General features: G+C 47.6%; 1 protein-coding gene across 1 annotated transcript in view; it reads left to right on the top strand.

The window, feature by feature from the left end:
- The window catches only part of COX10 (cytochrome c oxidase assembly factor heme A:farnesyltransferase COX10), a 108,527-nt gene that overhangs the window by 76,128 nt on the left and 12,064 nt on the right, over positions 1-20,335 (top strand). Inside the window, exons 5-6 of the mRNA XM_065910183.1 lie at positions 4,824-4,894; positions 18,409-18,641. Of these exons, the coding sequence (XP_065766255.1) occupies positions 4,824-4,894; positions 18,409-18,641 (304 nt within the window). The remainder of the gene's footprint in view (positions 1-4,823; positions 4,895-18,408; positions 18,642-20,335) is intronic.

Genomic DNA, 20,335 nt, shown 5'->3' with positions numbered 1-20,335 from the left:
TGATGGACAGGGAGACCTGGCGTGCTGCGATTCATGGGGTCACAAAGAGTCAGACATGACTGAGCGACTGAACAGAACTAATGAAAAAAACATGGTTGTAATAGAAAAGTGAGGATCTCATGTTTGTTGTTGTGTAATCACTCAGTCGTGTCCGACTCTTTGCGACCACATAGACGATAGCCTGCCAGCCAGGCTCCTCTGTCCATGGGATTTCCCAAACAAGATTACTGGAGCTGGTTGCCATCTCCTTCTCCAGGGGATCTTCCCGACCCAGAGATCAAAACCTCATCTCCTGCACTGCAGGTAGATTCTTTACCACTGAGCTAACCAGAGAAGCTCATGTTAGGGATCTAATAAATATTTATCTATTGGTATAATAGTGACTTGTATCTACATGTGGCTATGAGGAGGAAAAAATGATCCATTTACCACTCTACTAAACAGATAGAACTATTGATTCCCAAACTGATTCTGAGACAAGATTAATATAATTTATTTATTATACTTCTATTGATTAATGCTTCTCAGTCTTAAACTAGGACAAATGTGGGCAAGTTATTTTATAGGTATGATGTGTGAAATGAAATGATTTGGGGCCGTTAGCTTCGCAGTGAGTTAGAGATAATTTCACTGCGTCTCTCTGTCTGCCGTCTTCCTGTTTTCTTCTGGGGATAGAATTTGCCTTGGAGAAGGCAATCCGCGTCGTTTGAGCGGGGTACTGTGTCTTTGTGTCTCTCCACCTGCTCCCTCCCTGTGGTCACATCACCCCCTCGTCCCTGGAATTCATGGCCATGGTGGTTCTGGACTTCTGTTTTGGAGCTGTCAGGAAATGAACTTTTCTGCTGGGGTCACTAGGAGCTTGAGCTTCTAGGGCTGCCAGGGCCATTTTGCTTCCTGGAAGACCTCTGCACGCCGGAGCACCCGGAGGAGACTCGAGAGATAGAAAGAGCCAGAATCACGGCAGTACATGTGGCACCAGACTCAGAAATTCCTAAAGCAGGCACAGCCCCGTTGCAGGACATAAATGCCCGATTTTCTCTGAGCTGGTTTCGGTTGTGTTTCTGCCATTTGCAACCCCAAGAGTCTGCCTCGTCGAGCAGCTCCTGGGATAGTGGAGGGCAGGAAACGGGGAAGGAGCATCTGAGAGATGGGAAAGTGGATGGTGGAGTTGGGACCCTGGGTAAGAGGGGAGATTTTTGATGAAAGGAGTTCCAAAAGGCTGATGGGTTTTTATAAGGGAAAGAGACTGGGACAAAAACTTATTTTGGAAATGAACATAAGTGGAAAAGATGTTGTTTGCTGAGGAAAAAGCACATATCATTCCCTCCTGGACAATGCAACTGCTGTCATGTTTGACGTCCTTACAGTCCTCTGTTGGGATGTTGGAATTAAAGGGATAGACCCATATTGGGTTGGCTTAAGCTAGAGATCCCCTGGAGGAGAGCTTGGCAACCCACTCCAGTATTCTTGCCTGGGAAAGCCCACGGGCAGAGGAGCCTGGCGGGCTATAGTCCATAAAGTCACAAAGAGTCGGACAGGAATGAGCGACTTAGCATGCATGCACACAAGGCTAGAAAAGATGGAGATGGAGCCTTGGAGGTAATAGATCCAAGGTGTCAATGTGGGACCTCTCCTCCGTTTCCATTTATCCTGCTCCATGGCCACAGGAAACCCAGGAGGAGGAAGGACATACTTTCCTGGGCTTTTGGTTTGTTAAATCCCCAAGCAGAGACTGTTTGAATGAGATACCCGCTCATTAAACCAGCTACTGTGTCCAGGTATGGGGTAAAGCACGGGGTGACATGGCCATTTGAGACCTAATGACTGGAGCCTTCACAGGAGGGGCCTGAGATGGTGGGCCTGGGCTGAGCAGTTGTCCACGTGCATTCCCCGAAGCAGCGAACCACTGCCGGCATTATTCAAAGCAGGGAGGATGCATAAAAAAGCCAGTGAATAGTATGTTCTAAGGGCTGGTAAGACTGCATTGATATTTTATTTTCAACATTAGTTGTAGGAGTTTTACTTCTTTGGCTCCAAGTAGTTGGAGCCAACTGAAATGATAATTACATTATGAAAAGATGATAAAGCACAGGGGGAAAAAATGTGAGTAGATAAAACCAGCTCTATGTTCTAAAATGCTTAAATGTCTCACCTGAAGACTGCTTTATGTTCTGGGAACATGGCTTTGAAGCTAGACCAAAGCCGTGAAGCTAACTGAAAGGCATTACAGAAAACGCATGAAAAGCAGCATAATGAGCTCTGATCCCGTGGTGCTGGGGGGACTTGTCGATCCCTCCCTGAAAGGACCAGAAGGTCTTGTTTAGCTGCTGTCGCTACCCAGATGTTGCTTGTCCTGATACATTTCAGTATCCGTGAGAGTCAGAAGCTGGTGCCAAGTTGTGGCATCCTGGGGTTCAGTTGCTGCATTCTAGACCTCAGTTCCCGTCTCTGAATGGCTGACTTGCCAGGAACATAGAAACAATAACGTCTCTTTTTCATCCAGATGAAATAATTCAGTAGAATTCCTGAACTGAGTGTGTGTGTGGGTGCGTGCGCACAGACACTCGAGAACTGCCAAGAAAGTTATTTACACAAGAGTTTCTGTGTTATATTGGATAACACCTTACCCACTTTTAAATAACATGATTTGTAATTGGAATCCTCATTAGTCCTGTGAAATCAAATTAATAGGTCATGAAGGAAAGATTATTAGAAATACTTACAGAATGTGTTTGAATACTGAGGGAGGGAGGGAAGGTGAGCAGACGGGACGTGTGTAACTTGAACTCCTTCAGTAGGGAATATAGACTCTCACAGGCAAAGAATTTTTTAACACTTATAAATCATTTCAAAGTGTAACTCACTCTACAAATAGATTTATTTTCAGGGATGGTTTATTTACTATGTCATTTATTGAGTGCCTATTTGTATAGCTCTCTTTGACATTAAGGATGATAAATTCACACGTCTTAGGAAGCCTGTCATTGAGATTGTAGATAAGGTGGACATATTGAACAGTTTTGTTGTGTTGCTGTTTAGTCGCTCAGTTGTGTCCGACTCTTTGCGACCCCATGGGCTGTAGTCCGCCAGGCTCCTCTGTCCATGGGATTCCCCCGGCATGAATACTGGAATGGGTAGCCATTCCCTTCTCCAAGGGGATCCTCCCAACCCAGGGATCAAACCCACAACTCCTGCATGGCAGGTAGATTCTTTGCCACTGACCCACCATTAACTACTTTTTTAAACAGTGGCCCTGTTGAAAGTTGTAGAGAAGAGGTCTATCAGTTAAGGTTTGATCAGGATGCAGGAACCACTGTGAGCGATACGAGGGTCTACCATAGGGGTTAGGCCTGGTGCAGATCCCTGGTAAGGATGCCGTGGGCTGGGTGTGATACAGGCCTTGTGTCTGGTGCTGGGCCCGAGGAAGGCAGAAAAGAGCAGGCAGGAGTGACCCAGAATCCTCAGGAGGATCCTAAATGTAGGAGAGCAAACTGGACCACGGTGTCCGTTACCCGCTGCTTTCACACCTGCACCTTTGATGATGCAGATGGCCTCCAGGAGAGCGGCGCACTTGGCCATGGAGCAGCACACAGACGTGGCCCGAGGTCACGAGACATGGACGAGCTCGGGCGTGGGCTGCAGCCCGGGGAGGTGCAGCAGGAGCCGGGCCAGCTGCGGGCCCAGTGTCCCTCAGGGCCAGCAGTGCAAGCCACAGGTCCCAGCTACTGTGTGTAGCCACAGTCATGTCTGACCTCACGCCAATTTTGCAGGTGTAAACATGGCTGCTCCTGCATCCCCAACTTCCAGGTGCTTCTGCAGGTGCCCCAGAGCCAGAGCTGGGAGGAGGGGGCGTCTGGGTGGCCTCGCTCCCGGGGAGCTGAACAGACACGGCACTGACCCTCAGGGCTCGCGCTGGTCGGCCTGGCGCTCGGCACACCCTTCAGTCGTGTTTCCAGATAAGGTGGTGGCAAAAAATTACGTTAGTGAACAGGATGAAATTCTCCCCCTTACAACCAACAAGTCACTGACAGACTCCTTGAAAGAGGAGGCAAAGCCCTTTTATTCATCTCCAGGGCATGTTCATTTCTCTTCCAGCTGAGTCACAATATCCCTTGGTTCTCTGTCACTGTCATCCTATAGCACAAGAGTAAATACTATTAACATATATTCAGTGGTAGGAAATGGGGGGCTTCCCTGGTGGCCCAGTGGTAAAGAATCCGCCTGCCAAGCAGGAGACACAGGTTCGATCCCTGGGTCGGGAAGATCCCCTGGAGAAGGGAGTGGCAACCGACTCTAGTATTAATAGGCAAAACCTGGAAACAACCCCAGTATTCGGCACATGAATGGATGTACAGCTGAGTCGTGGTCTCCCTATCCTTTGTAACTTCAATACTGAAATGTCAGAGTAAATGCTATTGACATTTATTCAGTGGTAGGACAATGGGAGATGATTAAATGCTTGTATACAGCCCCATCTGACTTCTTACTAATATTTCCTGGCCTTTGACTCCGGCAGCCCGTTTTCCAAGGTCAGCTGATTCTTGGTTGATTCAGTCTTCAGGATGCGTGAAAGATTCTGAAATCGTGTATGGCACTAATGCTCTAAACCTGAAACAGTGGCTTTGAAGAACGCAACCATGTACTTAACCTGTGGTTTTCAAAGTATTGCATGTTCCCGACACAGAATTTTTCTCTCAAGAGTACCAAGAGTATTCGCAGTATCAAAATTAAAATTTGCTGTGGGAAAAAACTGTAGAACTAAGGCAGAAAGAAAATAACTATTTCATGCTGTATTTAATTTTTTTTTTTCAATCTTTTTGCAGTTTTTTGAGGTTCCGTTTGATTCAAACATGAACAGGACAAAGAACAGACCTCTGGTTCGTGGACAGATCAGGTAAAATCTTGAATGTGTGTCTCTTCCATGTTACAAATCGTTCCATTGCGCGTCCGTCCCAGATCATTTCCCTGTATTTTTTAAAAGTATGTATTTACGTGGCTGCATCAGGTCTTGGTTATGTCCTATGGGATCTTTCGTTGTGGTGGTCTGACTCTAACAGTGGCACGTGGGCTTAGTGAGTGCACAGCATGTGGGACCTTAGGTCCCCAACCAGGGATGGAGCCCTGGTCCCCTGCATTGCAAGGCAGATTCTTCACCACTGGACCACCAGGGAAGCCCCCTTTGCGCTGTATTTTGCCTTGAGTAATAAAGAGAGAAGAGCACTGCTGCGCCCCACCCCCATCCCCGCCCCTGGCCTCATGAGCACAGCCAGAGTCCACGCCTGTATCATCAGCGTGAAGACTGAAGGGCGTCCACCCCCCACCCCCAACATAGAACCCTCTCAGTTCTCCACCTCTCGCCTCTGCAGAGTTGTCTTGAAGGCAGATGCTCTGAGGGCCCAGCCCTGTAAATACAGACTTTTCTTTTGTTCTTTCTTAATTTAACTCAGCCATCCTCAAACTTCATTGGACCCAGTCATCGTTTCCCAGAACTGTACTTACATAAGCCTGCGTGTCCTTTATGATGACTTCAGAGGATCATGAAGGATGACTCTGAGCGGAATCCACTTCCACGTTAGGGCTGACCTGCATGGGCTGAGTGTTCTGCAGCTCGCAGTGTCTTGAGAAAGTCATCCTGGGGCTTTGTTCGCCAGACTTCGTGCTCACGCCTTGCTTTTTACTGAGCTACTGTTTGTCTCTGACACTTCAGATATTGGAAAAGCTGACACTGAATACATACTTGATAAACAAGGCATATTGAGATAACTGGCTAGTTTTGAAGTAGTTACAATAAAAGCACACCCTTTACATCTTAGGCCACAAAAAATTTCTCTAACATTTTTGAGAATGAAAGGGAAAAAAAATCTTTACAGCTAAAATGCCATTTCATGGCCATAAACATCCATGACATTGCATTATTCTTTGCTTCGTTTTCCCAAGGAGAATACAGAGGACAAGTCTTTTAACTATCTGTCAGTTACCTACATAAAATGCCAATTCTGCGTGTCGAAAATTTTTAAGGTTAAAAAAAAAGCGTTAACTATTTGGGAAAAGACTGCTTCTTCTGTCTTTAGCAGAGGGAAGAGGCATTTTTATATTAAGATGACATGTGCGAATCCCTCCTCACTCTCGCAGGACTGGTTTGAGTTCCTCTGGTGGTCTCGTCTGGAGAGCAGTAATTGCAGGTGACTGGTTCAGTTTCCTGTGGAAACACTTGACCCCGAGGCCCTCTGCTTTTTACTCTGGCTCCAGGCCTCTGTGGCAGAATTATCTATCAGAGTCTTTAATGGCTCGGGGGCCACCTGATGAACTTGAGTACAGTGTCCTCCATATCACTGAGGAAGCATTCCTGAGGCCCGAGGCTGAACTGGAGTCTCGGTGCATTTGGTAGAGAGCTTGGCGTCTGTGTCTGAGGACATCTGGAGAGAGGAGCTCCGGGGTCAGAATGGCGTTCATCCCCCCAGGATCAGCTCCTCCCCGCAGACTTGACCTCTTAACTGGGGGCCACACCCCTGCATCTGTGCCCCTGAGGCTGAGCGTCAGCATGGCCGAGTCTGTGCCCGGGGGACCAGGGCTCTGGAGCCTGGATGACGCCGGGGGAAGGAGGGTAATGTGAGGGGAGCGGAACTTGTCCAGGGCAAAATCAGGACAGAGTTTGACGCTCTGAGCCGCCTGTCCTTCTGTTGTTTTACATCCTCATGAGTATCATCCTTCCTTCCTGCTGCTTACCTGTCACACAGGTGTCCAGTGTCCTTGAATGCCTTCAGTGTGATGAAGCTCTGTGTTTTGCTTGCATCACTAGTCCTAACTGGATAAAGTGGACTCGGTGGTTTTTGAGTGGCAGAGGGGAGGGGTCGGAGGATGAGGCGTGGTCCAGAGTAAATGTCCTCAGACGCTCCTCCTCAGACAGCCCTTGTTTCTTCCTGGAGAATGGGACCAGGTGTTGTCCACCGCAGGTTATCACTGCCAGAATCTGACACCTGTTTTTGGCAGCTGGCGGCCCCTTTTCTGCCTTCTGATCCCAAAGCTCAGGGTCTGGAGAGCAGCTTGCAGAGTGAGGGTCCTCGGCTCAGCCTCCCTGGGCCTCCAAGCGCCTCTGCCAGCCCCACTGCCCCGCTGGTTCCTTCCCCTCTGACTTCATATCTGGATGAGCAGTCCTTCTGTCACAGAGAAGAGCCTGTTCAATCAGCTGATCCATCTGGTTTTTCTTCTCTTCTCCTCTTTTTACTGCTGGCCTTCTAGAAGGCGTGGTCCCCTCATCCCTTCCACCCCCGTGTCCAGGCTACTGTTTACTTCCACCTCGTTCCTCTCTGCGTGTTGGGTCTTCAAACCCCAACCGTGCGTGCTAAGTCGCTTTAGTTGTGTCCGACTCTGTGCGACCCTATGGACTGTACCCACCAGGCTCCTCTGTCCATGGGATTCTCCTGGCAGGAATCCTGGAGTGGGTTGCCATGCCCTCCTCCAGGGGATCTTCTGACCCAGGGGTCAAACCCTCATCTTCTGTGTCTCCAGCATTGGCAGGCAGGTTCCTTGCCACTAGTGCCACCTGGAAAGCCCCTTCAAACCCTGTTTCCACTTAAACTGACTCATCATCGAACTGGGAACCTTGGCCTTGACCCCCAGGCCTGCCGGCCAAGTCCTCGGTGTCAGGTCCAAGGCCCAGTGAGAGAAGGTCTGCTGGCCAAGCCCTGGTCCAGTGCCCAGGGCTGAGGGCAAGGTGTGGGGGACAGTTAAGCATGGGTGGGGGGTCACGGGGGGATAGCCCCCAGGCCACTCCTACATGGCTGCTTTTTCCAGCAGGGCCCTTGGCCCTGATTCTGCTTGATTGCCTTCCAACTGGGGTTCACTCCCCAACTCAGAAAATGCTCTGCACGTCCCAGTCCTTCTCTGATTCATAGTCAGAGCCTCGGGGAGACGTTCTGAGGGGTGATGTTAGGTGCATGCCTCCTGGACCCGGCCGCTCTTCTGTAGGTGCGTCTCCTGGTTCTAGTTGGGGTTTTCTGTCTTCTATTCACTCTCCTGTTAGTTTTCAGACAGAACAGAGATATACATCTTTCTCTAACTTAAAAGTCCTGCAGACTCATATTTCTAAGATAAATATATAGCTTGTGTATTTTTTTTCTAAGTAATAACCTTTTTTTCCTGGTCTCTTCTAACTAAAATTAATCTTAAGGATGTCAAGACCAAATGTTCCTCTTTATTTTAGAATTAAATAATTCCCTTGTTTAATTCAATTCATTAAGAATGTATTGATTACCTAGAGTAGAACCGGCACTGTCAGTTTTATTGTTAAATCGTGCTCAAAAGGCATCGAATCTGGGTGAAGAAATTTTGCCAAATGCATAAAATGCTTAGCAGATGAGATGGGGCAGCCCATAAACATGGATCGAGGGAAATGGAATGAATTGGTACAAACGAGAAGTTCTCTGGGAGGTCAGAAAGGGAAGACTCAGACAAAGACCAGCTGGGCAGTGAAAGCTCCCTGAAGAAATCAGACATGGGCTGGGCCTTCTCGGTTATTTTCATTCCGTCTCCTTTGAATTATCCATTTTCCAGCTCCCTCACGTTGACAGGGAAAGAATACATGTCAGAGTTACTTTTCCCAACTTAATGGATCCAACGAGAGTGATCCAGAACTTGTAAGCTTTAGGTATGGGCTGTGAGCAGAGAGATGGAGCGATAAGAGCAGAGAGGAAGGTTATCCTTCGAGGGGATAAATTAAAACACTCGGAATTAGGGGCAGCCCATACCTGGTTGTGAAATGAGTGATGAAGATTGAGTTTTCGAAGTGAAATGAATGGATTGTTTAGTTGGCATTATTAACTTAAAGAACGAGGTTTAGCCAAAGTATTATAGGGATTTACAGGAGACATTTTTCACATTTACTGAAGGTTTTACCAGTAAGCACTTAAGCAAATGTAAACATTTAGCGGGCTGCAGGGGACCTGGGAATGTTATTCATCCCCCTGTCACGCTGGTCTAGTAGACACGTACCGGCCCGGGTGAAGCTCTGCAGGGTCCGGGTGGTTATGATTAGCCTCTCGGTGTGTATATACTGCAAATGTAATAAGAGCATAAACATTTTATAAGTGTAGAAATTTCTTTTTCTTTAGTGTTCACCAGTCATTAAAAGTGGCAGAAAGAACAGATTTGGTCTCAACTTTAAGAACAGCGGTGCTAATGTCCAGAACTTTGTCCTTAAAATAAAATCATTCCATCTTGCCGAACCATAGTAGGAAGAACAGGCAGAAGAAAGTCTGTTTTCGTATCATCATTCAGAGTCATCACAGTGGGTGAATGAGAGGGACACGAGTGTCTCCTCAACGTTGATCTCTCTCTCTCTCTCTTTCACTCATTGTCATAAGAAGGAAGAAGGCATTCATGACTTTTTGGAAGCATCGTGAGTTGTGAATATTTGTTGACAGCAGTCCTGGGCATGGGAGACCCTTTGGCCCCCAGGCCCCTGTTTACAACCAGAAAATACCTACAATATTCTAAGAACCATGAATATAAAGAGTTAACTATCACATCACAGTTACACAACCAATCCCTTGCAGTCACATGAGAAATACGTCATAGGAGCAAACACCTTTATTAATAACCTGGAGTCATTTGGTCTAACCTCCTGCCACTTCACTTCCTCTTTTTTCAAATGTGCTGTGTTAGTCACTTCGGTTGTGTCTAACTCTTTGCAACCCCAGGCACTGTAGCTGCCGGGCTCCTCTGTCTATGGGATTCTCCAGGCAAGAACACTGGAGTGGGTTGCCGTTTCCTTTCAAGTGAGATGATGTGAAATGATTTGCCATCATCAAATTCTACTCCCCTTGATTGGTGTTATGGGAGCAGTCATCTTAAGATCGCATTCTCTGTCTTGCCTGATTTGTAAGGGTTTGTTTCAGCCAACATTTTGGGCCCCAGCCTTAGGCACAGAGCATATAAAGATGAATGGTACAATGTCCATCAACGGATGAATGGATAAAGGTGTGGTACATATGTACGATGGAATTCTACTCAGTCATAAAAAGATGGAAATTGGGCCATTTGTAGAGACGTGGGTGGACTTAGAGTCTGTAATACAGAATAAAGTGAATCAGAGAAAAACAAGCATCATACATTAACCTATGTATTTATACATAATCTAGGGAAATGGTACCGATGAACCTATCCGCAGGGCAGGAAGAGAGACACGGGCATAGAGAAGGGGCTGTGGACACAGTGGGGGAAGGAGAGGAGGGTACGAGTGAGGTAATAGCATTGACATATATACAGTACCACGTGTGAAATAGATGGCTAGCTGGAAGCTACCATCTAGCACAGGGAGCTGAGCTCAGTGCTCTGTGATGGCCTGGAGGGGTGGGGCAGGCGGAGGGATGGGGAGGAGGTGCAAGAGGGAGGGGATATGTGTGTACATAGAGCTGATTCACACTGTTGTTCAGCAGAAGCTAACACATCATTGTAAAGCAAGTACACTCCAATTAAAAAAGAATGTGCAGTTTGCACCAAGGTTCTGGAATTCTTAAGGAGAAGATTCCTATTGTTCATTTCTGTCCATGAAAACCAGGTTTCCAGTGTAGTGGTCCAATCTCACACTCGTGAGAGGAGGGACCACCTTCTGAATTCCTCTGTCACCCCCAGGTCCCTGGAAGATCCGGGATCCCTGTCTTACCCCTTCACCTGCTTTTGTGATCTTTCCCTTCATAAATTCGTTTCAGCAATATCCACTTACAGAGATATTAATTCCTCAGTTCTCAGTGAAACCCATCACAGCTAATGTGGTAGATTTGTAAGAGCACCTCTTTTCAAAACAGTTATTTGTGCAGACTTCCCCAAAAAAACTCAGGTCAAAGCTCAAATGTGGGATTTATTCAGGAAATTAAAGTTAAATTGGCTTGGTTTGATTACACTTTTGAGTTTTCTTTTGTTTTTGAAGAAAGGGAATTTTATTTTATAATTTAAAAATCATTTATTCTGGAAAAATGACCAAGCAGTATGAGATTAGTTTTTGTGTAAACCAATTATCTGCAGAGCTGCTTAGAATATAACACCTTCTTGATTTCATATAACATTTCATAGACCTCTCTGACACATTACTTAAACAGAAAGGCCACATTTCTCCAGTAACTCATTTAAAAGTCAGGCAATTTAAATTGTGTTTAAGTGGAATAAGTAGGTATCAAATTAAAGCTTGTATATTCTCATTTGTTTCTAATTTCTATAGAAAATTACACTTTGTTAGAGCTACTAAAGGTTGGTGTTTAGTAAACAAAGAAGTACTAGATTTTATGGGAAGAATAAATAATTCATAGAAACGTGTTAGCAAATTTCCCCCCACTCGGATCTATTAGTTTCTTTTCTGTGGTAGCCTTGGGCAGGAAACGCCCGAGTAGAAAGACCTCACACTGGTGCTCAGTAGAAAGGTCTCTCCATTTAAAATGTAATTCAGTTTTGGATGTGAGTTTGGAAATGAACCATCATTCCACCCTCAGCATGAGCCGTGAATCTATTTGCATGAATGAGTAAACGGATATGAAAGAATTTTTTTTTTTTAGTTCAAGAAAATTGCTGGTCCTTTCCCCACCTCTGTTCCCCATCCATCAAATAATGCTGTTTTCCTTATTTGTACTTTTGTTTTTCCTGTTTTATTGGCAATTAGAAATGATCACAATGTCGTCACACCCATTCACCTGCTTTTATGATCTCTCCTTCATAAATTCGTTTCAGCAGTATCCACTCATAGACATATTAATTCCTTAGTTTTCAATGAAAGCCATTACAGCTACTGTGGTAGATTTGTAAGAGCACATTTTAAAAAAATGTTTTGCATGTGATCAACCTAGTTTTTCCTGGCTTTGATTTATATTTTTGTGATTTGCTATAATAAAATAAAATTCTTGATTTAAAGTTATAATCGGAGATAGAAATATTCTTCCATTATAATTGTTGTCTTTAGAAACATGTTTCACTCCGTCATACCTTTATAATTTATAATTAGGAATTGACGTTCTGGAGGCCCTCTTTCTCTGGGGTCACCCCCAGTCCAGGGAAACCCAAGGAAGCTTCTTTATTAACCTTCCTTCCAGTCTTAGGTCTAGAAATCAGGCCTCAGAGTAGCACTTGAAGTGGAGATGAACTGCTAAGTTCATCTAAGTTAAATGATGAGTGGAGCAAAAAAGAGTGATAAAAATGTAAACAAAAATTTTGAATGAAGAATAAGTGATAAAAGGAGAAATAACAGGGCAGAGGGTGTCCTTCTCCAGGTTCAGGGTACTTACCAGAACCCATAGGAATGGGGAGAGGAGGTGGGTCTTTTGGTCAAGGACTGAGCAGTATGATTAAGAGAAAGAGTATGATAACTGACCTAAAATAACAAGAAATCGGTGTTTTACAAAATTTCTGTTCAAGTCTTTGAGATTTAGCTCTGAGCATATTTTATGAGAGTAAGGCAGAAAACCACAGTTGTATGTAACCAAGATGAGACATGATCATACTTTTCTAATCTTTCTCTATATCAAAAACAGATGTCTTTATTAAGACAGCTAAACTTAAACAACTTTCTTATCACCATGATATTTAAAGATTTCATGGTAAATCAGAATTTTTAAAAAATAACCCAGACACCCCACTTGATTTATTTTCTCTTTATTCTTGCTCCTCCTCTTCCTGTTTCCAGTCTCAAAAAGAGCCCTTTGCTTCTTTCACTAATGTATTTTCACTGTAAACGAAGATTCTAACCAAAACTCTCACTTTTCTTTTATTTAACTCTTTTATTCTGCCTTATTTCAAACAAGGCTTCCTTTAACTTGTAAGGTATGTAAAATGTAACAAAATTGTCCAGGAAAAAAAAAAGTCAAAGAAAAAGAAGCCTTGAAAGAGACAGCCCTGGTGTCAGTCTACCCAAGACCACTGGGCAGAAGCGGGACCCACGCCCTGCCACCCTCCTTCTCTCCACATGGATTTGGGGGCGTCCAACCAGTCCATCCTAAAGGAGATCAGTCCTGCGTGTTCATTGGAAGGACTGATGCTGAAGCTGAACTCCAATACTTTGGCCACCTCATGTGAAGAGTTGATTCATTGGAAAAGACCCTGATGCTGGGAGGGATTGGGGGCAGGAGGAGAAGGGGACGACACAAGATGAGATGGCTGGATGGCATCACCAACTCGATAGGCATGAGTCTGAGTAAACTCCGGGAGTTGGTGATGGACAGGGAGGCCTGGCGTGCTGCAATTCATGGGGTCGCAAAGAGTTGGACACGACTGAACTGAACTGAACTGAACTGGGGGGTAGATTACAGGCTATTGTTTGTTGTTGTTTAGTCAATCTGTTGTGTCCGACTCTGCAACCCCATAGCCTGCCAGGCTCTCTGTCCATGGGATTCTCCAGGCAAGAATACCAGAGTGGGTTGCCATGCCCTCCTCCAGGGGATCTTCCTGACCCAGGAATCAAACCCGAGTCTCCTGCATTTTAGGCAGATTCTTTACCATCTGAGCCATAGGAAGCCCTCTCTCAAGTGAGCGTGTGATAAAAATTGTATAGTGGGGTGATGGCAAGTCACTTTCCTCAAAAAAAGCACCTAACGTGGACTTCTTCTGAGAAGGAAGTGAATGGTGTCCCCCCTGGCAGGCAGAGGGCTCCTTCTCAGAAGCAGGTCAGACCCTTTTCTTCCTCAATTTAAGCAGCAGAAAGGACTTCTGCCCAGAGGCCTCCCCATGGCCTCCACAACCTATGCTCTCCGACCCCTCCCACCCCTGAAACACGCTTCCCCACCCTTTGCCTGCCCCCCATCTGTCCATCCAGGCTTGGCTTAAAAGTCCCTGAACCTCCTGTGTCCACCACAAACCCCTGCTACCCCAGAACTGGGTTCCTGCTCCCTGGCGGCTTGCTCCCCACTCGGTTGTCCTGCCTATCTTACTGTCTGTCACCCCACGATAATCACCCCTAGGATGAAGACCATGTCTGTCTTGCACAGTGTATTACATCCCAAGTCTGTCCCTTTTTATGAAAATAATTTGTGCCTCCCAGTCATTTCCATCTCAGGGGACGCAGTAGGAAGTTAGGCTACGTATGCAGTGGTGTAAACTAAAGGAACTGTGAGTCCACAGGAGGCTGCTCCAAGCCAAAGGCCACCAGCCTAAAGACCCCAGCAGACCCCAGCAGTGATCAGTAAGTGGCATTAGACCAGTGTCCCCCACGTAGTGGTTAGAGGGGAACCCCCAGGGTACATGAATGAGCCCATGAGGAAATCTGAGTACAGGTCCTGGTTCTGAATCTGTTTTTATCTGTAAAATGGGGATAAGACTGTCTCAGCGAACTTGTTTGAGTTTGTTGTTTTGTTTTGTTTTGTTTTGTTTTGAATCTCACGCCCAGTGTTGATACAGATCCTGGGAATAGACTTCCTCATACACCGCTGGGAGGGAGGTAAAGAGTATAAACTCTCGAGTACAGGCTGGGGTACAAGTCAAAACCCCTAAAATTGAGCACGTCATCTGCCCCAGTGACCTGGGAACCTAGTCTCAGAATTTATCGTAATCAGAGCTGTAAACACTGACCTGTCTGTAACATATTCATCCCAACATTATTTCTAATTAAAACAATGGAAAAATACTAGGTGGACGTACTGATTGAATTTATCACGGCCTGCCCACCAAATAGGCCATGTAGCTATTAAGGATAATTGCAGGAGGATTCTTTACCAGCTGAGCCACAGGAGAAGCCCAAGAATACTGGAGCGGTTAGCCTATCCCTTCTCCAGTGGATCTTCCTGACCCTACATTGCAGGTCTCCTACACTGCAGGCGGATTCTTTACCATCTGAGCTATCAGGGAAGCCCCATTAATAATAATGATGTACAGTAGTTCTTAATGGCATAGGGAAATTATTAAGACATTGAAAATAGAATAATAAAGCCACAGTTCATTGTATTCTCAGTTGTTTTTAAAGTAGACATATCACTGGAAAAAAAGCTAGAAAGATATAAACCAACATGTTTCTTTGAATAGCTAATTTAGAATACTTTGTGTGATTTTCTAAATTTAGTTCTAAATGTTCTGAAGTGAATGTATGTTACTTTTATAACATGGTTTTTACCCTCCCCCCCTTTCTCAAATGTAGGGTGAGAATACATACTTTTTATTTGATTTTTTAAAAACTTTTAATTGGAGTATAGTTGGTCTGTAATGTTGTGTTCGTGTCCAGTGCAAAGTGAATCAGTTATGCATATACATATATTCACTCTTTTTTAAGGTTCTCTTCCCATAGAGGCCGTTACAGAGCCCTGAGGAGGATTCCCTGTGCTGCTCAGTCGGTTCTTGTTGGTTACCCAGCTTACATATAGCAGTGTGAACATGTCAGCCCCGGTCTCCCAGTTTATCACCCGCTGGTGACCCTAAGTTTGTTTTCTACCTCTGTACTCTATTTCTGTTTTGTAAATAAGTTTGTCTGTATCATTTTTTTTTTTAGATTCCACGTGTAAGTTGTATCGTATGGTATTTGTCTTTCTCTGTCTGACTTACCTCACTTAGTACAATAATCTCTAAGTGCATCGATGTTGCTGCAGGTGGTATTCTTTTATTCTCCTTTATGGCTGAGTAATATTCCATTGTGTGTGTGTGTGTGTGTGTGTGTGTGTGTATAAAGCATCTTCTTTATCCACCTCTCTGTTGATAAACATATATGCTTATAAAAGTAAACCACAGGAAAATAACCTTCACAGAGTTAGCCACTGGAGCACCTTTGCCTACAACATGAGCCAACCCCGGCTCCTTGGGCCAGCAGGAAATGGGTCCCCCAAGGATCCAGGTGCTGAGAATGGTCATGGCTTCCTGGGTAAATATCCTCATTCTTGTTTAGGTGTCTTGTCAGCCTCCCCAGTTTTCATTTGTGCCCCTGAGCACAGATTTAAACACAAGCTTGAACCTCATGATTCTCTGTGATTCAGACAAGGGTCAGAAACTAAACTTCTGGGTAAAATCACCTATCTCAATCAGTTAAATTCAAATGTGCTTTTGTGAAAGGTCTTTTCATAACACTGCTGCTGTCTCTCGCTGCTGCCGAGTCGCTTCAGTCGTGTCCAGCTCTGTGTGACCCCATAGACGGCAGCCCACCAGGCTCCCCCGTCCCTGGGATTCTCCAGGCAAGAACACTGGAGTGGGTTTTCATAACACTAATACCTTTGAATTGATGAGCTTCCAGAGCCTTTGGAGAAGGAGTGAACAGTCTTTTCTTTTTTTTTTTTTTTTTACACAAGGTCCAACTCAGGAAAAATAAAAATGTTTATGAGCCACATTTTTCTCCCACCCAAAATAAAACTAGCTTTTTAGAGTGCCATTGGGGAAAAAAATATCTTTCTTATAAGCTATAAACTACCTGATTGAAAGAAGAGCAGATATAATGCTTGCCCTGCTTTTCAGCCATCTCGGGTCTTCTTTCTAGCGCAGTGTGAGAAGTGACCCCAGGCAGCCCCCTCCCCTTGCCTCTGGAAGACTGTGTTTCCTGCCCGACAGGAACACTCGGGAGTCCAGCTCCATGGTGTCAGGACCAGAGGTGTGCAGCAGGAGAGGGAGGGACCAGCAGGTACAACCGCGGGCACAGTCGCTCTGTGGGCAGGCTGGGGCTCGGAGAGGATGGCTGGAACCTTGGGGGAAGGTAAACAAGGCAGCTGAGGTGAGGATGCAGGTGCGCAGTAGCCGTGGAGGCAGAAGGGAAAAGCCGGACCAGGGAGGGGATTACACAAGAGCAAAACTGGAGAGTGTACCTTGAAAAGTGAGAGAGAAAATGGGGGGAAGAAGTTGAGATGAGGGCATCTGTCACTCTTACAGGAGGGCGAAAGCTGTCTCTTGAAGGGCCGGAGTCTGAGAAGGCAGGAGAGGAGCCGCCACCATCACTCTGAGGGTCAGGAAGGGGGATGAGCCCTGGAGGAGCCCCAGCTCTGGGTCTTTGGTGGGAGGGATGGAGGGGGGACAGGGCAGCTCGAGCGGCCCTTAGGGGGAATCACAAATGCAAGATGCGAAGGAGGTTGGGGGAAGGGGATGGCAATTCCCTCAGGTTGAACACGCACCAAGTCTCGGGTGTGGTTAGAGGGTCTCCATCACTGTTGCCAGGACAGCAACATAGCCCTCGGGTGTTCTCTCTTTCCATCAAGACTCCCATTTCATTGAGTTCCACCTGCAGGCCCAAGCAGTCATAGCCTGGGAGAGAGGGGTCAGTGCTGCTCCCCAGGTCAGCGTGGGAGCCAGGACTCTGCGAGGGTCCTACCCCCTTCACATGTCAGCACCTCGGCACCCCTGGTCTCCAGCAGGTGGGCTCTGCTGCCCTCCTGCCCCACCCCCAGCTCGTCTTGTTCCTTGAGAGGCAGGCGGGCAGTGTCCCAGGCAGAGGCCATGCCTGCAGGGGACAGACGGCCCCCCTCGCCCTGATGGCCTCGCCGAAACCAGAGACCCTCGGAGCTGCGCACTGGCGACTCCCGGGTCCCCGTGGGCACCTGCTGGGGCCGGGAGTGAACTGTGGCTTCTCCTCGGGGAAGCAGGCTCGAGCACCTGCTTAGATTGCTTCTGGAAGAATGAGGACAGGCAGGTACTGGTGGACCCAGTTCATCCAGCCTCCCACAAAGCCTTTCACAAGGTGCCACACAAAGTCCACTTCAGAAAGCGGACTCTGATGAGGACCAGGCTTGCGGTCATCTTTATACTGTAGACGTTCATTTGACGTACAGCCTTGTGCCACCTCTTTTGAAAGTCCCGTGTCCATAAACTGGCTCCGGCCCAGGAAGTGCTGTCACTGCAGACAGTCTCCTCGCTGCATGTCAAGCCTGTAATTTATTACACATAGGTGCACTCAGACACGCTAGTCTTACCCATTATTGCTAACTGGACGGTGTTTTTAAACAAAGGATAAATAAATGGGGAGAACTCTGCCAGAAGTAAGATGCTGGTTGTGCCCAGATCTTAAATTCTGGGTTCCGAGGGGTTCATCCGTCGCAGCCACTTTCTTCCCACCAGCTGCGCAGCCTAACCGTGTGCAGAACAAGCACGTATCGGGCGGTCCTCCGCTCAGCCCGGGGAGGAGGGGGCCGTCGTCGCTCCTGCCCAGATGAGCGTGGTGGGGTCAGGACAATACCCGGCCAGGGAGGGGTGGGGCAGGGCCTCCCTTCAAACCCAGGGTTCGGAGGCCTCCACCTCCGCTTTGTGAGCCCCAATTGGCAAATACAAGAGGAGCAGCCACACTCTGGCAGGCAAGTCCCTCCTCGTGTTAAGTGACATCCAGAGGATGTCCTGGGCCCAGGCGGAGGCCAGGCCAGCGCTGCCCCCAGCCCGCTCCGCGCCCCGGGCCCGGTCGCCCCTGCTCGACTCTGACCCGCACGCTGGCCGCCTGGAGCTGACCCCTGACAGCGCTGTGTTCTCTGCCCTCTCTTCCAGCCCGCTGCTCGCCGTGTCCTTCGCCACATGCTGTGCGGTTCCCGGAGTCGCCCTGCTGACCTGGGGCGTGAACCCGCTCACGGGCGCCCTGGGTCTCTTCAACATTTTCCTATACACCTGCTGCTACACCCCGCTCAAGAGGGTCAGCATCGCCAACACGTGGGTGGGGGCAGTCGTGGGGGCCATCCCCCCCGTCATGGGCTGGACCGCGGCCACGGGCAGCCTGGATGCTGGTGAGTGTTTCAGCCTCTTTCTCCACAGCCCCAGGGTGTGGGTGCCCCCCGCGCCAGCTTCCACGGGCGGCCACCGCGAGTCAGAGCCCGCTTCCTTCCCTGGGCTGCGGTACTTGGTGGTAGACGTTTTATTCTGTGCTAGTGCTTTGCCAGGGGCTTCCCGGTGGCTCAGTGGTAAAGAATCCACCTGCCAATGCAGGAGACATGGGTTTGCTCCCTGAATCTGGAGGAGGAAATGGCAGCCCACTCCAGTATTTTTGCCTGGAGAGTCCCATGGACAGAGGAGCCTGGCGGGCTACAGTCCATGGGGTCGCAAAGAGTCGGAGAGGACGTAGCAGCTGAACAACAACAGTGGTCCTTTGGCAAGAGCGCAAATGTGGCCGTGGGAAGCACTGAATGTAGAGCTTCAGGGCGACCGTGCGGCCTGGCCGCTGGGTGAGCAGACGCTCTCTGCATAGGGAACGGCTGGGAGGGAACAGGACGACACGTAGAAAGAGAAGGAAGTGCCTGAAAGTCAGGAGCCAAGTGAGGCCTGTCTGCGGAGGGTCGGCCCACATCCCGAGGAGGTGTCGGGGCTGGGCCCCCGCCCGCCTGGCTCAGCAGACGCAGCCCCGTCAGCAGGTTCCTGCCTCCCCCAGAACCAGGTCATTTCCCCCTCTTCAGAGAGAACAGACTATTTTCATTAGTTTCTAATTTATTTTTATATGATTTGCTTAAATTGTTCATGCTGTCTACAATAAAACCATTGAAATGCTCCTCCAGGTTTTTGGCTGGGATGTCACTCACGGCTAAATTTGTGGGGTGAAAATAGGTCCTTCTTACCATCTGTAAGGGAAGTTTCACAGTCTAATTAGTCAAGTAATTAGTGTTCCTGACCGACACTTAGGAAGGAAGTGGTGAGGTTTCTTGCCGTCTGTGTAAGTACATATTTTTCAAATGAGCGATCAGAAGGCCGGTGACCATAAACGGTTGCCCCAGAAGCCACATCCCTGAGACTTTCATAAAAGCCCTTACACTCCATCCTGGCGAGCTCACAAAGGCCAGGACACCTTCACTGGATGGTCTCTTAGAGAGGCTTTAATATCCTGTAATGGCGGAGTCTCACGAATCTGCAAATATAATATCCTAACGTGTACTTGCCGGTCTGTTCTGTGACGAACCTGAAACCAGAGTCTCTTGCGAGTGGGAGCCAACAGTGGCCCAGGGGGAGGGGGCCTGGGTTTGGAACCCAGGCGCCCCCTTCCCCGCTTAGCTTTTGCCCTTCAGAACAGAACCTCACCTCCTCAGGCGGCCATCTCCTCGCCTCCCACATGAGGCTGTCACAGCCCGTCTCTCCCGGAGCTGTTGTGAAGACTCAGTGAGTTGTTAAGTCTTCCTCATTCATAGAGTTGGTGCATTAGTGCAGATGAAGGAAGGTCATAAGATTTCATTCATCTGCAGACTCTGAGCAATTCTTAGTTGTGACTTGGCTGTAGCTTTGCAGATAGGGAGATGTCTGCTGGCTTAGTAGGGAAGAGCGCTGGGGTCCATTGTTGTTGTTCAGTCGCTAAGTCATGTCCGACTCTTTGCAACCCCATACCATCTCATCCTGTTGCCCGCTTCTTCTTCTGCCCTCAATCTTTCCCAGCATCAGGGTCTCTTCCAGTGAGTCATCTCTTCACATCAAGTGGCCAAAGTATTGGAAGCTTCGGCTT

This window comes from Muntiacus reevesi, chromosome 18, assembly GCF_963930625.1.
Source record: "Muntiacus reevesi chromosome 18, mMunRee1.1, whole genome shotgun sequence".
In the NCBI taxonomy this organism is placed as follows: domain Eukaryota; kingdom Metazoa; phylum Chordata; class Mammalia; order Artiodactyla; family Cervidae; genus Muntiacus; species Muntiacus reevesi.
The sequence above is the reverse complement of the archived record's forward strand: the minus strand, read 5'-3'. Positions and strand labels throughout refer to the sequence as shown.